Source organism: Amphibalanus amphitrite, unplaced genomic scaffold, assembly GCF_019059575.1.
Source record: "Amphibalanus amphitrite isolate SeventyFive unplaced genomic scaffold, NRLGWU_Aamphi_draft 001011F_arrow, whole genome shotgun sequence".
In the NCBI taxonomy this organism is placed as follows: Eukaryota; Metazoa; Arthropoda; class Thecostraca; order Balanomorpha; family Balanidae; genus Amphibalanus; species Amphibalanus amphitrite.
Genome location: NW_024882505.1, coordinates 34,982 through 49,629, shown reverse-complemented (window position 1 = coordinate 49,629; position 14,648 = coordinate 34,982). Strand labels below are relative to the sequence as shown.

At 49.7% G+C, this 14,648-nt stretch overlaps 3 protein-coding genes across 10 annotated transcripts in view; 1 reads left to right on the top strand and 2 right to left on the bottom strand.

Annotated features, from left to right (window-relative positions):
* The window catches only part of LOC122369144 (protein TANC2-like), a 143,340-nt gene that overhangs the window by 111,429 nt on the left and 17,263 nt on the right, over window positions 1-14,648 (bottom strand). The gene's annotated exons all lie outside the window — the stretch shown is intronic.
* LOC122369143 (vegetative cell wall protein gp1-like) lies at window positions 1,166-3,648 on the top strand. The gene is made up of 4 exons (XM_043343605.1): window positions 1,166-1,181; window positions 1,547-1,677; window positions 2,224-2,824; window positions 3,249-3,648. The coding sequence occupies exons 1-4, from the start codon at window positions 1,166-1,168 to the stop codon at window positions 3,371-3,373; spliced, it is 873 nt and encodes a 290-aa protein (XP_043199540.1). The 3' UTR covers window positions 3,374-3,648.
* Window positions 7,988-12,134, bottom strand: LOC122369145. 3 transcript variants are annotated; one of them, XM_043343616.1, is made up of 2 exons: window positions 10,064-12,134; window positions 7,988-9,751 (listed from the first exon to the last, which is right to left on the bottom strand). In XM_043343616.1, exons 1-2 carry the CDS (start codon window positions 11,210-11,212, stop codon window positions 9,341-9,343), a joined length of 1,560 nt encoding a protein of 519 aa, XP_043199551.1. In that variant the 5' UTR covers window positions 11,213-12,134; the 3' UTR covers window positions 7,988-9,340. The 3 variants fall into 3 exon arrangements, with proteins under 3 accessions (XP_043199551.1, XP_043199552.1, XP_043199553.1); XM_043343617.1 differs by having other exon boundaries at window positions 7,988-9,748; XM_043343618.1 differs by having other exon boundaries at window positions 7,988-10,274; window positions 11,232-12,134.

The following is a 14,648-nucleotide window of genomic DNA, read 5'->3' as shown; positions in this document are numbered from 1 at the left end:
TCGAAAAAATCCCGTTTAGGATTCGGAAATGTTACTTAGGGCATTGTGACGAATTCTGCAAGTTTTTACGCGTTTTCATTGTATACTTTTTGAAATATTGCGACTTTTATATTTCATCGTGACGTCATTTAGATCGGATCTGTGACGTAATGAAGGATTTACTTCATGCCAATGAAGGGGGAAATTTGGCAGCAAATATATTTGCTTTCAAATATGACGCGGCTCATACAATAACAAAAGTGTCTGATTGTGTCTGATTGGGCATTTTGTAGTTGGTGGTATGATAGTCAATGTAAGTATGTTTGACTTCCTGCATGTAAAATTCAAATACTAACATCACAATTCACATAGGAAAGGAACATATTTTCACCATAACTTTTAAAAAACTTGTGTCAATTTGGAATACAATTGAAGTGAACAAGTGTGAAATTTGAATGAAAATAACCAACATTCCTGACCTAACCTTACCTACTTAGACTTTCCTAAAAAGTTTGTAATACCCTTAATACCAACCTAAAACCCCCATGCCAGATGTCTACAACATACAAACCTTTCAACCAGCCTACTACAGTAACACCTCACAACCTATTCCATTCTGAACCTATTGATTGGGATTTTTGTATACCTACTTTTACTCATTGCATCCTAGCTTGCTATTATAGCAAACATGCAGGTATTTAAAGAAATGTTTTGTTTTTCCTTCTTAGCTGTTGAAATTTCTTGAATGCCAACACAACACAACACACCATGCGCACATGACAGAGGTCTCCGTCACTGCGGAAGGAAGATCGCAATGCTGCTTGGAGGCTGTTGACAGAAAGTGATCAGTAAGTTATGACCCTATGCATAATGCTACAATTTTTTTTTTGTATACAGGGAGTTGGTCAGAGATTGAACATGTCTCAGCATCATATATTTGAATGCTGATAATTATGTATACGAGCATTGACCAATCAATTGAAACTAGAAAAGTAGATAAGTGCTTAACAAAATGGATTGGTGAAGATTAGATTGCCTATATAAAGCATGCAATGTTGACTACATAACATACTGCGTAAAATGTAGTCTGTTCCATATTATGTTTGCGCCTATGGTCAAAGCTGCTTCTTCAATTTTCTTCTTCGTTCAATGTAGGGATGTAGCCAAGGGGGTGGCCACGGGTGTCATGGTCTCCCCCAAAGGCGAGAAATAAAATAAAATAAAATAAAGATAAATAAAAACAGCTGTACCATACCCCCAAAAATAGTGGGCCAAATCCGAGTTTTCCTTTTTTGGAGGGGGTACGACACTAGGCCGCGACCTGTGGCCCCTCCCTCAGTAAAATCTTGGCTATGGCTCAATAATTTGAGTCTATGCTTTGTCTATGACTATTCTATACAGGAGCTATGCAATCCTGTTTTCTTTCTAGGTTCATGCTGTTCTGAGGTGAAACATTTTCCTGGCATGGTGGCACTTTGTCAGTGTGGGGTGAGGTAGGCATCCACTGTGATGTGGCTGACCCTGTCGGCTCCCACTCCCCCTCTGACCCGGCCATGCGTCCCGCCAGGTTGTCGTGTTCCGCCAGCTGCTGCGCCGGGGTTGGCAGCGCACAGCCGCTACCAGCTGACACGCCGACCGGTGCGCGGCGCGCGTGCGCCGGGCGCCGACGGCCGCCGTCTGGCAGCAACAGCGCTGCCAGTGACTCGCGCTGCTGCTGCAGAAACTGGACAAGGATCGTAGAATCCTGGCGTGTTTTTGTAACGTCCATTAGAGTGATTTAGACGCAGCGTGTAGAAAGGACTCGTTTATTGACGTGTGACTTTCTGACAGCTCAGTCACCTGTTGACGGCGGCGCACAGCGTCACCTACCCGCCCTACAGCCGGCCCAGCAGGGTGAGTAGTGAGTACCAATACCCGCCCTGCAGCCGGCCCCAGCAGGGTGAGTAGTGTGTACTGAGTAGCGCTCAGAGTTAGCTTGAAGTTGTTTAACATGATGCACTGTTCTTCATGAGTCGTCCCCATCGCTGCTTGTGACTTGCAAGTTCCTTCTTTTTCGGCAGTGCGTCCCAATTATATCAGCGATTTTCACCTCTGAGAAGTGTAGTTGCCGTACTAGTGAAAAAGCGTGTATCTTTGAAATAAACATTCCGTTTCATCTGCCCACTACCACTAACGCCCCTCTGCCCTCTCCTGCAGCGGACGGGGAGACCCACCTGACCGCTCCTTCCCCCTGTTTTGCTGCAGGCGGGGAGGCCCGCCCTGCCGCCGCCGCCACTGCCCCAGCCGCCCGAGCCGCCGCCGCCGCCGCCGCCGCCAGCGGAGGACCGGCCGTCTAGTCGCTCCGGCCGCCGCTCGCCGGCCGTGGAAGTGCCCCGGCCGCACGGACACTCAGGTACCTCGCGATCGGCACGGAGCCACACCACGGAGAGGAACCTACCTGCAGTGTCATCCAACACCCCCGCTGCGGCGGCCGTCTCCCCCGCTCCGCCGGCGCCGCCCGCCGCTCCGACTTTGGCCTGGCTGCCGGCCCTGGAGCGTCTGGAGGTGCGCCTTCAGATCAGCGCGGTCACCGTCACCGTTCCGGCCGGTCCAGAGAGCGGCGGCGGGGCGGCCGGGGACGCGGAGCGGACGGCGGACCCGCTCCCGGCCGCGGCCGGCCACCACCCGGCGCCGGTACCGGGCCGGGTCCGCAGCAGCAGCGACTCGGGCCACCGGTACTGCCTGCACGGACAGCTGGTCTCTGTGCTGCCGTCAGTCCGACTGGACAGCGCTGCGCTCAAATCGGCCGCCCTGCCGACAGTGCCGGAGGTGCCCGTCCGACTCACCAGACCTTCAGCGGCCGCAGGTCAGTCGCGGCCGCCGCACGGCCAGCTCATACCGGCCGCTGAGGAGGGCTTTTCCATAAAACTCTCAGTGCTAGTGATTTTGGCATTGGCATGGGGGCGGGTATTAGTACTCACTACTCACCCTGCTGGGGCCGGCTGAAGGGCGGGTAGGTCACGTTGTGCGCCGCCGTCAACAGGTGACTGAGCCGGTGTACCGATCCAGGACCTCAATTATGATTATAAGTAAAACGGGATGTAGGGATGAAGTCAGCTTGTGCTCAAGACTGACGTCATGAAAATCGACACGTGAATATAGCGGGCATGTTTGCTCCCTGCCCTGCTGCCGTGCGGGCGTTCGAATCTCTCCCAGTTTGTCGGCCCGTGTGTGTCTGTCCCGTCCCCCGCGTGTCTCTCCGCCGGGTGACGCCGCTCTGTCTGTTCCAGCCGGCTCCCAGCTGCGCTCGCCGAGCCAGACGCAGCAGGTGATGTCGCCGTCGGTCGTGGTGCGCGACTGTGCGCCCATGCCGCGTCCAACGCCTCCCCCCCCCCCTCCACAACGCGCGCTGTAGCGCCTGCCGAGCGCCGGCTGCTGCCGGGCCCGCCGTCGTACTTTTATGGCCTTGCGCCGTCAGTCGCCAGCTGGTGGTGGCGACCCGTGATCGCTCGCGTACGTTCGCCGGCGCGCCCATTGCAGAGAAGGGGTTCGCGCATGTCCATTATAGAGGGGCGCCCTTGCGGAGGCGGTACGCGCTACGCTGTAGACACTACTGCTTGTACCTGGTTGGGTAGCTCCTTAGCACATTGTTTGTTCATGGATGTAAATACAAGTTACATGACTGATGAGTGTAATGCTTACATTTTTGAACTAAGAAATGCCACAGGGCAGGTTACCTCGGTGAGTTTCTGTTATCAACATACTGAACATAAGAGCAGAATAATTATCCATAGAGCGTTAAGGATTTTAGTCACCGAATTCACCTGTCAGTAATTGCATATGGTGGCACCATGAGCATGAGTACCTTGCCTTGTCCGATCCTTTTCACAACAAGCAAGTAGAATCTGGGAAAAGCAGTGCTCTAAAATTGGATATTGGTTGGGTGTGCCGATGAAGAAAAAAATCCTAGGATGAGAAAAACAGAAAGAAAATAACTGCAGTATTTTTGTAAAATGGTGTAATGCCAATTTTTATGCTAACTGATAAACCAGGATTTCATGTCAGGATCTTGACAGGGTGTGGAACAAAAGGATGTGGGTGCATCAACTGTCAAGTGACAAGTGAGCTGGCTGTTGGGAATACATGAAACTCTTTTCAGAGATCAAGTAAAGTCGGTCATTCATATTTTAGGGATAAAAATATTTCCCCATTAGGTGTGATTTGCCACCAAAAAGGCTGAAAAATGAAACACTGGGGAAAAGGCAGGGAACTTACAAAGCATGCGCATATGTAGATAACTGATGATTGTCTCTGTTCAAGCATGATCTGAGTCTGCAGCCTGTTCTGTTCCACATGAGTTACCGGGACAGCATCACACATGAATTTATGTGTGCTTTAAACAGAAATGCCTTCATTTCCTTAAAATATATTCATTTTTCACACAAAGACAACAAAAATGTACATCTAGGTGGGTGCTGTGGCAAGAAATTACATACAAATGTATTTTGCCATGTAGGTACCCTTCTTTCACAGCACAATCATCAATCATAATTAAGAGCACCAAGACGTTCTTTGCGACTTGCGAGCCCAGCCGTGTCAGACCAGCTGATGCAGGGGCTCTGTCACAGGGGGCACAAGGCCCAGTGGTTATGTCACAGCACAATGTTGTATAACCTGCTATTCAAGAACACTTAAATCTTGAAAAACCTGTAGCTCTCTTTTGTCGCCTCACTTTTCGCACTCTTGACAAATCAGTCGGATCAAGACTGAAACTTGAAGAGGATAAGCTCTTTTGTGGGATGTACTTGAAGTTTTTGGTAAAAAAAGTACTATTGACAGCTTTAAGATGAAATCTGCAAGAAAACTAAGCCATCTATAAAATCTAGCATAAGCTTAAAAGCACAACAGAGCATTTCTTATTCAACATGCAGCACTTCCGCTTTCATCCGCCATCAGCAACTCAGTTCAAAGAATGATACATTACATCACTAAAATTTATTTCAAAACACCTCTGCATGGTGTTTACACAAACAACAGTTCTTTACTAGGCATGGTCGACCTCAGGCCACCCACACTTCAGCATACAGGGTATTATCAATGTTTAACGGCTCAAGGTTAGTCGTCTTGGATGCTCAGAAATAAAAAGGTGAACATTCATTGTCTCTTCCTTAGTTGTCACCATCAATAGATTGTGGACTCCTCAGAGCATGTCTTGATTATGGAGTTGAAACAGCAGTGAGCAAATCATTTATCATTTTGATACTATGATTAATTTTACAGAGTTGCACACTTGAACTTGACACCTGCCATTGATAAGTTCATGGCTCTTGCATTCTTCAGTCACATTTAGGACGGCCTCTTAACTATTTAAATACAAAAATAAAAATACTACAAGAATTAGAAGACTATTAGAATTAGTTTGGCATATCAATTTATTTCTCCACCTCGTGGCACCGGAACGAATGGGCGCTGTTCCAAGAGGCGTTGTTATTTTTCAAGGTTTCGATAAAAACAAGTCGACAGATACAGAAACTTCGGAAAAGGCGGAAACGTCACAGGTTTTAAGTGCCAATACCAATACATTGTGGCACTTATTTGCACAGATGTCAAAATCAAACACAAATTTCTTTGCGATGAAGTAATTGCTGGAGAAACGGTTTTCACGGCTCTGATTTTCAAAGAACGCCCATCAAGATGGCTATCTCAACTCAATTCTAATGTTAAGGTGGGACAGTCCCTTTAACCCGGCCGGGCCCGGGGGGTAATCCCAACCACCGCAGCCCGGGGGGGGGGGCGTTTTTCGCCCCCCCTGTCTAACTCCGTAAATAAGGGAGCTACGGAAACAAAAGCGATACCAAACGAAAGGTCCTTACGAGACGATTCTAATGCACCTAAAATTTTTGACCTCAGGTCAGTTTTCAAGGTCAGAGGTCAAGGTCAAAGGCCAAAACCGGCACATGTGTAGTGATCTCAAAGTAAGCCTTCTAGAGGACGGCAGGCTGCATCAAACCGGCAAAATTGGGTGTCAAACGAAAGAAGAGAATCTGAGGATTCTGAAAATGTGCTCCAAATCAAAGGTCAAGGTCAAGGTCACGCTCAAAATTGACCTCAAACTTGGCACTTTTTCGCACATCTTGCGTGCTAACTTCCAAGATGTTTTGAAATGTTTTGAGGCTTATCAGTTCCCTATTTGTGGTTCATCTTACGATACAAGGCTGCTCAAAGGTCAAGGTCACAGAAGAGTATCCCTGCTAGAGGCTATTTCACTGATTCAAGTTAGTAATAATAAATAAGACAATTTTGCCATCCGTAAGCTCTAAATGAAGGCTTAGAGGAAAATAGATGCCAGATTCGTGATCAGCGGGTACAAATCCATCATAAACGACCTTTCATGTGTCAAGGTCAACCAGAGGTCATTCGAGGTCACATGAGGTCAACATGAAACTTGACCTTTTCCGAACAAAATATATATCATTCGACGCGGCTTGACAAGGCAAATGCGATGGTACCACTGCCGAAGCTCTAGGACCATTTTTGTCGAAGTTATTTGCGAAAAACTAAAACCACATTTCGGGGTCGTTGACCTGACCTCTGACCTCAGGTCACCAAAACTATTTTTCTATTTATCTCTAGGTCAAACGCTACACAGCCGTGCTCGTAATTTGTCTTTATCTCTAAAACTCTATTTTTAGCAGCTATTTGAAGTTTGCGTCTGTGACGCCGATTTTTGCCGTGCAGGGGTCTAGGAAAATGGACCTTGTGACGTCATCAAGGGGGCTAGGTCCAAATTTTTTACTTCAGAAGATGTCAAATTGATGGGAGAAAAGGTACTGAAAGTTTCGCCTTCCTATCCCTAAGCGTTCTGGAGTAATCGCAAATATTCGCCAGGGGGGGGGGCGAAAAACGCCCCCCCGGGCCCACGAGGGTTAAACGTTCCAACTTCGAATAAAGTTTACCATCCTCATAATACCGTAAATGCATTAAACTGAAGGAAACAAAACGCTACTAAAAACACAAACAATAATCATAAAATGGCTCGGCTATTATATGTACCATATGAATGGAACGCCTAATCCGTCCTTGCTTTTCTCAGGACCATCCATCCACAACCTTGATTTCATTCCTTGTCCGGGCTGACGGTCATTCCACCAGGCAATCGGTAGTGAGAACAGCTTTATTGGCACAGAGCATGCTGTATAAAACAGCAACAGTCACCCACTCCGGGGTGACTGAGCGGAGCAGGACGGGCTGTCCCAATGGGACCCTCCAGTTGGCGTTCCCGTCCCAGGCGGAGACGATTTCTGCCATGTTTCCACCGTATCCCCTCATCTCATAGCTCTGTAATAGTTGGTCTACTCCTTTCACCTACACCCACGGTCCCACAGCCAGGTGTGCCCTAGAGTGGGCGGGTCAATGCATCAAAGCAAGTCACAGCGGTTTGTTTGTTTGTTTTGTTGGGTTAGGCCCTTTCGGTCGACGAGACCATTGCAGAGCCGGAAGGATGATAGGAATTAGGGGGAGACATTGGTCTGGGCAGGCACCCTAGTGAGTCGCCGGGGCTGAGCCCGTCCAGAGGACAGGCCACCCAGCCCCAAGGCACTCACTGCACCCGGCTACGGGTTGCGCTCCCTCAGGAGCAGCGGTGCCGCTCCAAGGGAGCAGCCCGCATGAGATAAAGTTGCCTGTCCAGCCCGGAGGGGGGTTGCGGCGTGGAGGAGAAGGACTTCTGTATCCTGAGGATAGAAGCACGGAAAGGTGAGTCACAGCGGTGCTAGACATTTCAGGTTCAACCTGATAATGTAGAAAGAGAAAGGCAAATTGTGGCTCCTGACAAGGATGCAGCCAAGCGACGACGAGGAAATGTCAGAGATGCGATCAGCTCATGGCTTGGCGATACAGGCGATAGAAGCGCCACTAGCGGAGAGATGTAGAACCGCAGGTTCGCGTGTCGAACACTCTAACTGCCTTAGATGGACATCACCCTCGCCATATCACTTGGGTTTCTTAAAACCAACGTTACAGACATTCGTCGCCAGCCGTACATGTATTGTACAAACAAACATAAATGCAATCGTCTGCGCCGCAGTGGCACTTGCACGAACCGAGCTCCTTTCCAGTTACTGGTCTATGGCGAGATCATGTTCCATGCGTCAACTTCCAAATCCATGAGCACCAACGCAGACTGACCCCGCCCGCGACCTCGGTCACGGGCCGGGGTCAGCCCCTGGCGGCGAATGTCGTAACTACGGTTTCTTAAAACCAACGTTACAGACATTCGTCGCCAGCCGTACATGTATTGTACAAACAAACATAAATGCAATTCCATGGAGAGAAAAAATCACAACGTCGCGTCGTAGCACCCATCACACATATGCACCGCCATGTCACTCGAACAGACGCTGTGTAAACGACGGATCTACGCTATTGTGAACATAATGATCCAGGAAAACCGACCTGGTCTTCCATCTACCGAGACGCTGCACATCGTCTGCGTCAAACCCGAGCTGCACCGCACGGGTCGCGCCAGTTGGCCGAAAATCTTTCGGCGTGTGACCTTTGGCGAGACCAAAATCCTCCGCAAAATAAATACCCTGCTGTAAAATGGCAGCCACCGAGCTTGCAGAAACTGCAGCATAAGGGCGAACTAAACTAATGAAAACAGGCTTCGAAACTGGACATCGACACGACTCTGTTCTAGCTAAATAAACACGCAGGGCATCGATAGGGTCCGCTGACTTATTGGGGCTAGGCGGGATTGCGACTTGAAACCCCGTGCGCTGAGCGTCGTTCTTTATCCCCAGAAAGGTAACCTGCAGGGTACCATCTGAACGGAACTGAAGCTGATCAGTGGACAGCACAAACGGCGACGTTACCCCCGAGCCTGCATCGAACCTCATCGACAGGGGGGCAATATCTGAGGGCCGCAACATCAGCGCGATAGCTAGCAGACATATCGCCTTCAACCGCAGCAACTTCAACGGTAGCGACTCGTTCACAGCCCACGACTCAAACAGACGAACAAAGGCTGATACATCCATCACGGACGACCGTGTCATGGGTGCCCGTGTGCCGCTTTTCACAATGGCCTGAGACAGACGCACGAGAAGGGGATCGTGGAGTGGGTTGGCTACTCCCATCACCTCGTACAGTGCAGCCAAGGCTGCTGACAAGCAGCGTAACGTAGAGTGGGGTCTGTCAGACACACTGCACTCGCCTACCAGGAAATCAGCCACTACCGCGCCATCTACCGGTGGAAAAATCAATTCACGTATTCTACAAAATTCCTTAAACTTACAGATGTATCTGTCATAATTCGCGTGAGTGGAATGAGCCAAACACAGAGGGAACTGCTCACGTGCAGCAGGAGACCAGCCGAGCGCCTCTAACCGGGCTCTCCAGAGATCCGCCAGGCGAACAGAGTCCACCGTCTGTTGCGGTGCGGCTCTATCTGCTGGTGCGGTAGCAGTGGAATACAGGCCTGCGTCACAGGCGGCAGCCGCAGCGGCGGGCAGACGCTGAGCCGCCGCAGCCGCTCCATCCATGGCTGGCCTGGCCACATCGGGGCAATCAGCGTGGCCTCGGCACGCTGCGCCTGCACCGCGTCCAGCACACGTGCGACTAGCCGGAAGGGCGGGTTTATGAAGTTGTTGTGCTGTTGCCAATCGTTCTGACCAAGAGCGTCCACACCAGCGGTACCGGGGTCCCTGAAGCGGCTGTTGTAGACCGGTAGCAACGCCGTAGACAGGGAGGCGAACCGGTCGATCGTGTGCGGGCCGAACATGCGCTCCAACTGCTGGAACACAGCCGGATGGAGTGTCCACTCGTGACGCAGCGGAATACGTGACAGCTCATCGGGGTCTACATTTAAATATCCTGCAATGTGGTGCGCAACCAGCATGACCTGATGCTCAAAAGCAAACTCCCAAATATTCTGAGCGATGGCGTCCAGGCGACGATCAGCTGACCCAAGCTTGTTAATGAGCGCGACTACCGTGATATTATCGGACAATATCTCGACGGTTTTGCCACGAAGCGTAGAACAAAATGACAGTAAGGCAAAATAAACAGCTAGTAACTCGCGAAAATTGGACGTTTCTGCGCTCACCTCTGGCCGCCAGAAACCCGAGGCGGTTTGAGCGACCGGGGTGGAAAGTGTCGCTCCCCAGCCAGTCTCGGACGCGTCGGTGGAGAGCTGCAAGTCGCAGCTGGCCGGCGGCACCAGCAGCCGGCCGTTCCACCCGTCCAGCGATGTAAGCCACCACGCCAGATCCTCTCTGGCCTCGGGAGACCACGGCATTGCCTCGTCCCAAGACATCCTAGAATTCAACAGACGGTAAATGTTCCGCAACTTCAGCTTGGCCGGGAACACCGCTGCCATCATACTGATACACCTACCCGCGATGCGAGCCAGCAGACGCGCCGACACAGTGGGCCGCTTTAACATCCTACCTATATCCTGCTTCAGCTTCGACACTTTGCATTTTGGCACAGTAATGAACGGCAATTCACCCTCGGACGCACAGTGCACATCGAAACCCAAATAAGACACAACATTTGACGGCTCCAAACACGACTTCTCCCAGTTGACACACAATCCTAATGAAGCTAAAGTATCTAAAAATATTTTCACGTCACTGGCCATTCTATTCTTCGTTGACGTCAATAAAAAATCATCTACGTAGGCCATGACCGACAGGCGTTCGGTCCCTCTCATATACTCTATGACCACACGAACACATTTGTGGAAATAGTACGGGCTAGCCACCAAACCAAATGGTAGAAAACACCACACATACCAGCATCCACCATACTGGAAACCCAGATACGTTCTGAACTCTTCACGGACAGGGAAATGATAAAATCCGTCCTTTAAATCTACAGTGACCGCCAGCTCACCACCTCTCATAACCTCTGGCAGGACAGAAACACCTTCTGAAGAAAAATGTGGCACATCACAGTGAGAATTCACATATCTCAAGTCACAAATGAGGCGATATTTGGAATTTTTCTTTGGAACAACCTTCAAAGGGGAGACACAATGCGGCACGTCAGCTACTTTTGCTATAACACCTCTCTTTTCTAGCGCCATCAGCTCAGTTTCCAAAAACTTTTTCTCTGGTTCATTAAAACAGGGATTTTCAAAGACACGGGGCTCTGGAATGTCACGCACAGGCACCGGCACACCATTCATAATCCAGTCCAGAACTGCATCAGGCGCCCCAATGCGCACCCACTCGTCCTTATGCAGCGGCATAATTCCCCTCACAACTCACGTGATGGTTTACTCAGCTGAGAATGTCCCTGTGACGTCATCCGGCTGCTGCGCTCGGGCGGCCAGGTCACGCGGCCCGGGTGCGTACCCGAACCGCCCGCGGCGGAACCTCCAGTCAGCTGATCCGGAGCCCGAGCCCGCCGCGCCGCCGCCGGGTCGCTGACCCGCCGCGTCCAGGCGGTAGCCTCTGCCCGGACCGCCAGAAGCGAACGGGAAGAATGAGCCCCGCCCGCGGAACCTTCCAGAGCCACTGACCTGCCGGTTGTGTCGCGCTCCGGCGATGGACACGGCTCGCTGCAGATTTTCCAGCGCCCCCGGCGTGAAAGCTGCCGGGTTCTGCTGCAGCGTCTGGAACAGCCTGGTCGTCCCGTCATCAAACTGGTTCGCCACCAGCAGGTTGGTATACTCTTCTTGCAGGTACCGAAGTTGTGCGATAGCTATAGTCGATAGTTCAGAGAGGACGGGCTCTCTGCTTGTACACTGAGAGAGCAGTTTCAATACGGTCTCCTGATACCGCGCACACTTCTGAATGACCTGGAACTTCGGCCAGTCAGCCTTGCTGACGCCTGCTCTTGAATCACCGACCACCAAGTCCGGTGGAAGTCTGACCTTTGCCAGACTTTCGCGAATGCTCTTAAAGTCTGTCTGCAGATCACTGCTCGCGCCCACTTCAGACTCACCGAACGGCTGCGGCTGAGTGTCTGCGCATTCTTGAGTGTCGACCAGCCGACGACCGGCGGTGTCGGTCTTCAAATGCTCACTGATTGCAGCCACTGAGCTTTCCAACTTGTCAAACCTCTCAAGAAGGTTGTTGAACCGTTCCTCCATGAGGAAACAAGCCGCCTCGAAATACCGGCGGCTCGCGCAACACGGAGCGTCGCGGCTCGTGCGGAGCACCAACGCAGACTGACCCCGCCCGCGACCTCGGTCACGGGCCGGGGTCAGCCCCTGGCGGCGAATGTCGTAACTACGGTCAGCAAGCGTGAAGCGCTAGTTATACGAAAAGTGACGAGAACCATTTTTGCATCGCTTCACGCAAATTCAAAAGTTTTGTTTTCGATAGAACAGGTTGATTGTTGTCAAGGTAATATCTCACTAGCCTCTTTCATCAGTCAAACACACTCGGGCAAGCGAGCCGCAATCTGGCCGTGGCGAATGGCTGGCTGAAAGTCATGCGGTGCAGCGTGCTTTCAGGCGTACATCACTGCTGCCATCTAGGGACATAAATGTAAAGCGGTGAATACGGCACTGCCGGCTGGACTAAACGGACTAGGTTCAGACATGTCTTATCATCAGCTGTAATTACTAGTGCCAGTGCCTGCTCACTGCTCATTGCCAGGGTTGTATACGACTCAATCAATAGCAATCAATTCAATCACGACAAATTTGGGAAACCAATCAAATCAATCAAGTCAGAGCAGTTTTCGGGAATTGATTCAATCGACTCAAACGCGACAATGAAAGGAATCAATCAACTCAATCAAACGACTCAAACTAAGACATACATTAGGTTTTTTGCCCCACCAACTTGGAAAAGTGTCCATAGCAGTCTGGTGTACATACCTACCTACCTACCTACCTACCTACAGAAGAAACATAAAAATATTGTCATTTAAAATTATAAATTGCCATGCCATTCAAAGTTTCTATGTAATAAGGAAGGATACCTAGTGATGGACAGGTGGATCATGATATTGAGGTTCAATGGGTAGAATTGTAGCAGAAGTCAAGATTACTTTACTACTCGCAGAAGTTTCATTTACCTAATGGGTGCAAAATGACCCAGTAGTTGACTCGCCCCAAATCACCACCTTTCACCTAAAAGTTGTCAATTTAATTTTGGCCATATTCCAACTCCATTTACACTAAATATCAGATATTGCAGTTGAAAGTTGGCTGCTCGGATTTTGGCAGTGTTCGTGATTTGGCCATTTACCCTACACCATGTCTATTTTAATGGATAATATGGATCAATAACATATTAACCATAGTGAAATAGAAATAAATATCTTACCTGCATCATGCATGTGACGGTTTCGGTTAGACAGAGACTGACGGGCAGCCTGAAAAATCATTCCACACAATGTGCATTTGAGACATGGGATGTTGTCAGATTGGGAAGGAAGAGATTTGAAGTATTTAGCGGTCCACGATTCTGGACGTGGCATGTCAATGTTAGGTACCTATGTGAAGAATTGAAAACATTTTATTGCAATACAATTTGAAACTGTTAGGACTGGGGGATAGGGATGAGGATTAATATTTAAAAGGAAATGGAGAGGACAAGGACTCTGGGAAAACGGCACGGCGCGACTGCGAAACAACGAAAACGTTTGGTTTTGCCAATAAGTAGGACGACGGTGAAAACAAGGCGCCTGGGGCGATTTGATCAAGGTTCGTGAATTAAATTCACACGTGACGTTTAGCATTTAGAAGGCCCGTGAAGGGGGAGAACTTCCAAATATCACGTGACTAATATGCCCTCCGGCGCCCTGTTTTCACCGGCGTCCCAGTCATTGCAGTTGAAAGTCAACGTTGGCTGTTCATGTTGTTTAGGCCCTGTTCTTTATTTGGCCATCTACCCCATATTGCAGTTGTGATGACAAGCAGTTTTCAGTGTAGTTTTGTGATCTTTGGTGTCATCAATTGGTGTCATTATTTTTCGTCAACTAAAACTTATTTGAACTTTTCATTCAATCGACTCAATCATACGAGTCACTCTAATTTTCGGGAATCAAATCAGTCAACCAGTCGCTAAAGTCAAACGAGTCAGTCAACCAGTCATCTCGAAAAGTCAATCGACTCAATCCAATCAACTCAAAATACGCGTTGAAACAAATCAATCAATTCAATCGACTTGATTGGTATACAACCCTGCTCATTGCTCTAGCCGTTTGTTAGATAGGTACGACCTTGCACAATGCATGATTTGCGAAATTGGTGAGGAGCTGATGAATTCGGCGTAAGTACATTGTCTTCGCTTTGTGATAAGAACTAGAAACTATACAGCAATGATATATCCTTGGTTATCCATCTATTCAAATTTGCTCATCAATTAGGTAAACTTAACCCTCGCCGGACCTATTGGTTTTCTACATACGCGCCGGCCGAGGGGGGGGGGGGGCGGGTACGACCCCCCCTCGCCGTTTCGCCCCTGGTGGAGCTAGCGCGTCGCGGAAAAAACGAGCGTGTGCGCCGTTACGAGACGCAGAGATTGGTACCCGATTTTAAGGTCCTAGGTCAACCGGTGACCTCTGAGGTCAGGTCAAGTGCCCCAGGGTACGGTTCAGTTTTTGGTGAATAACTTCGCAAAAAACGGCCGCAGAGCCGCGATTTTGGCAGCATCGTGTTCACCTCGCTCAGGCGCGTCGAATGATATACTTTTTGTTCGGGTCAGGTCAACTTAGGGTGTTGACCT

What these genes read in the sequence shown, in the direction of transcription:
- LOC122369143 (XM_043343605.1), top strand. An exon ending in TGGCAGCAACAGCGCTGCCA is followed by an intron (nt 1,678 to 2,223) that starts GTGACTCGCGCT and finishes GTTTTGCTGCAG; the next exon opens with GCGGGGAGGCCCGCCCTGCC. An exon ending in CAGACCTTCAGCGGCCGCAG is followed by an intron (nt 2,825 to 3,248) that starts GTCAGTCGCGGC and finishes TGTCTGTTCCAG; the next exon opens with CCGGCTCCCAGCTGCGCTCG.
- LOC122369145 (XM_043343616.1), bottom strand. Translation starts at nt 11,212, where the DNA reads ATGCCGCTGCATAAGGACGAGTGGGTGCGCATTGGGGCGCCTGATGCA. An exon ending in CGGGTTTCTGGCGGCCAGAG is followed by an intron (nt 9,752 to 10,063) that starts GTGAGCGCAGAA and finishes GCTGTGTTCCAG; the next exon opens with CAGTTGGAGCGCATGTTCGG.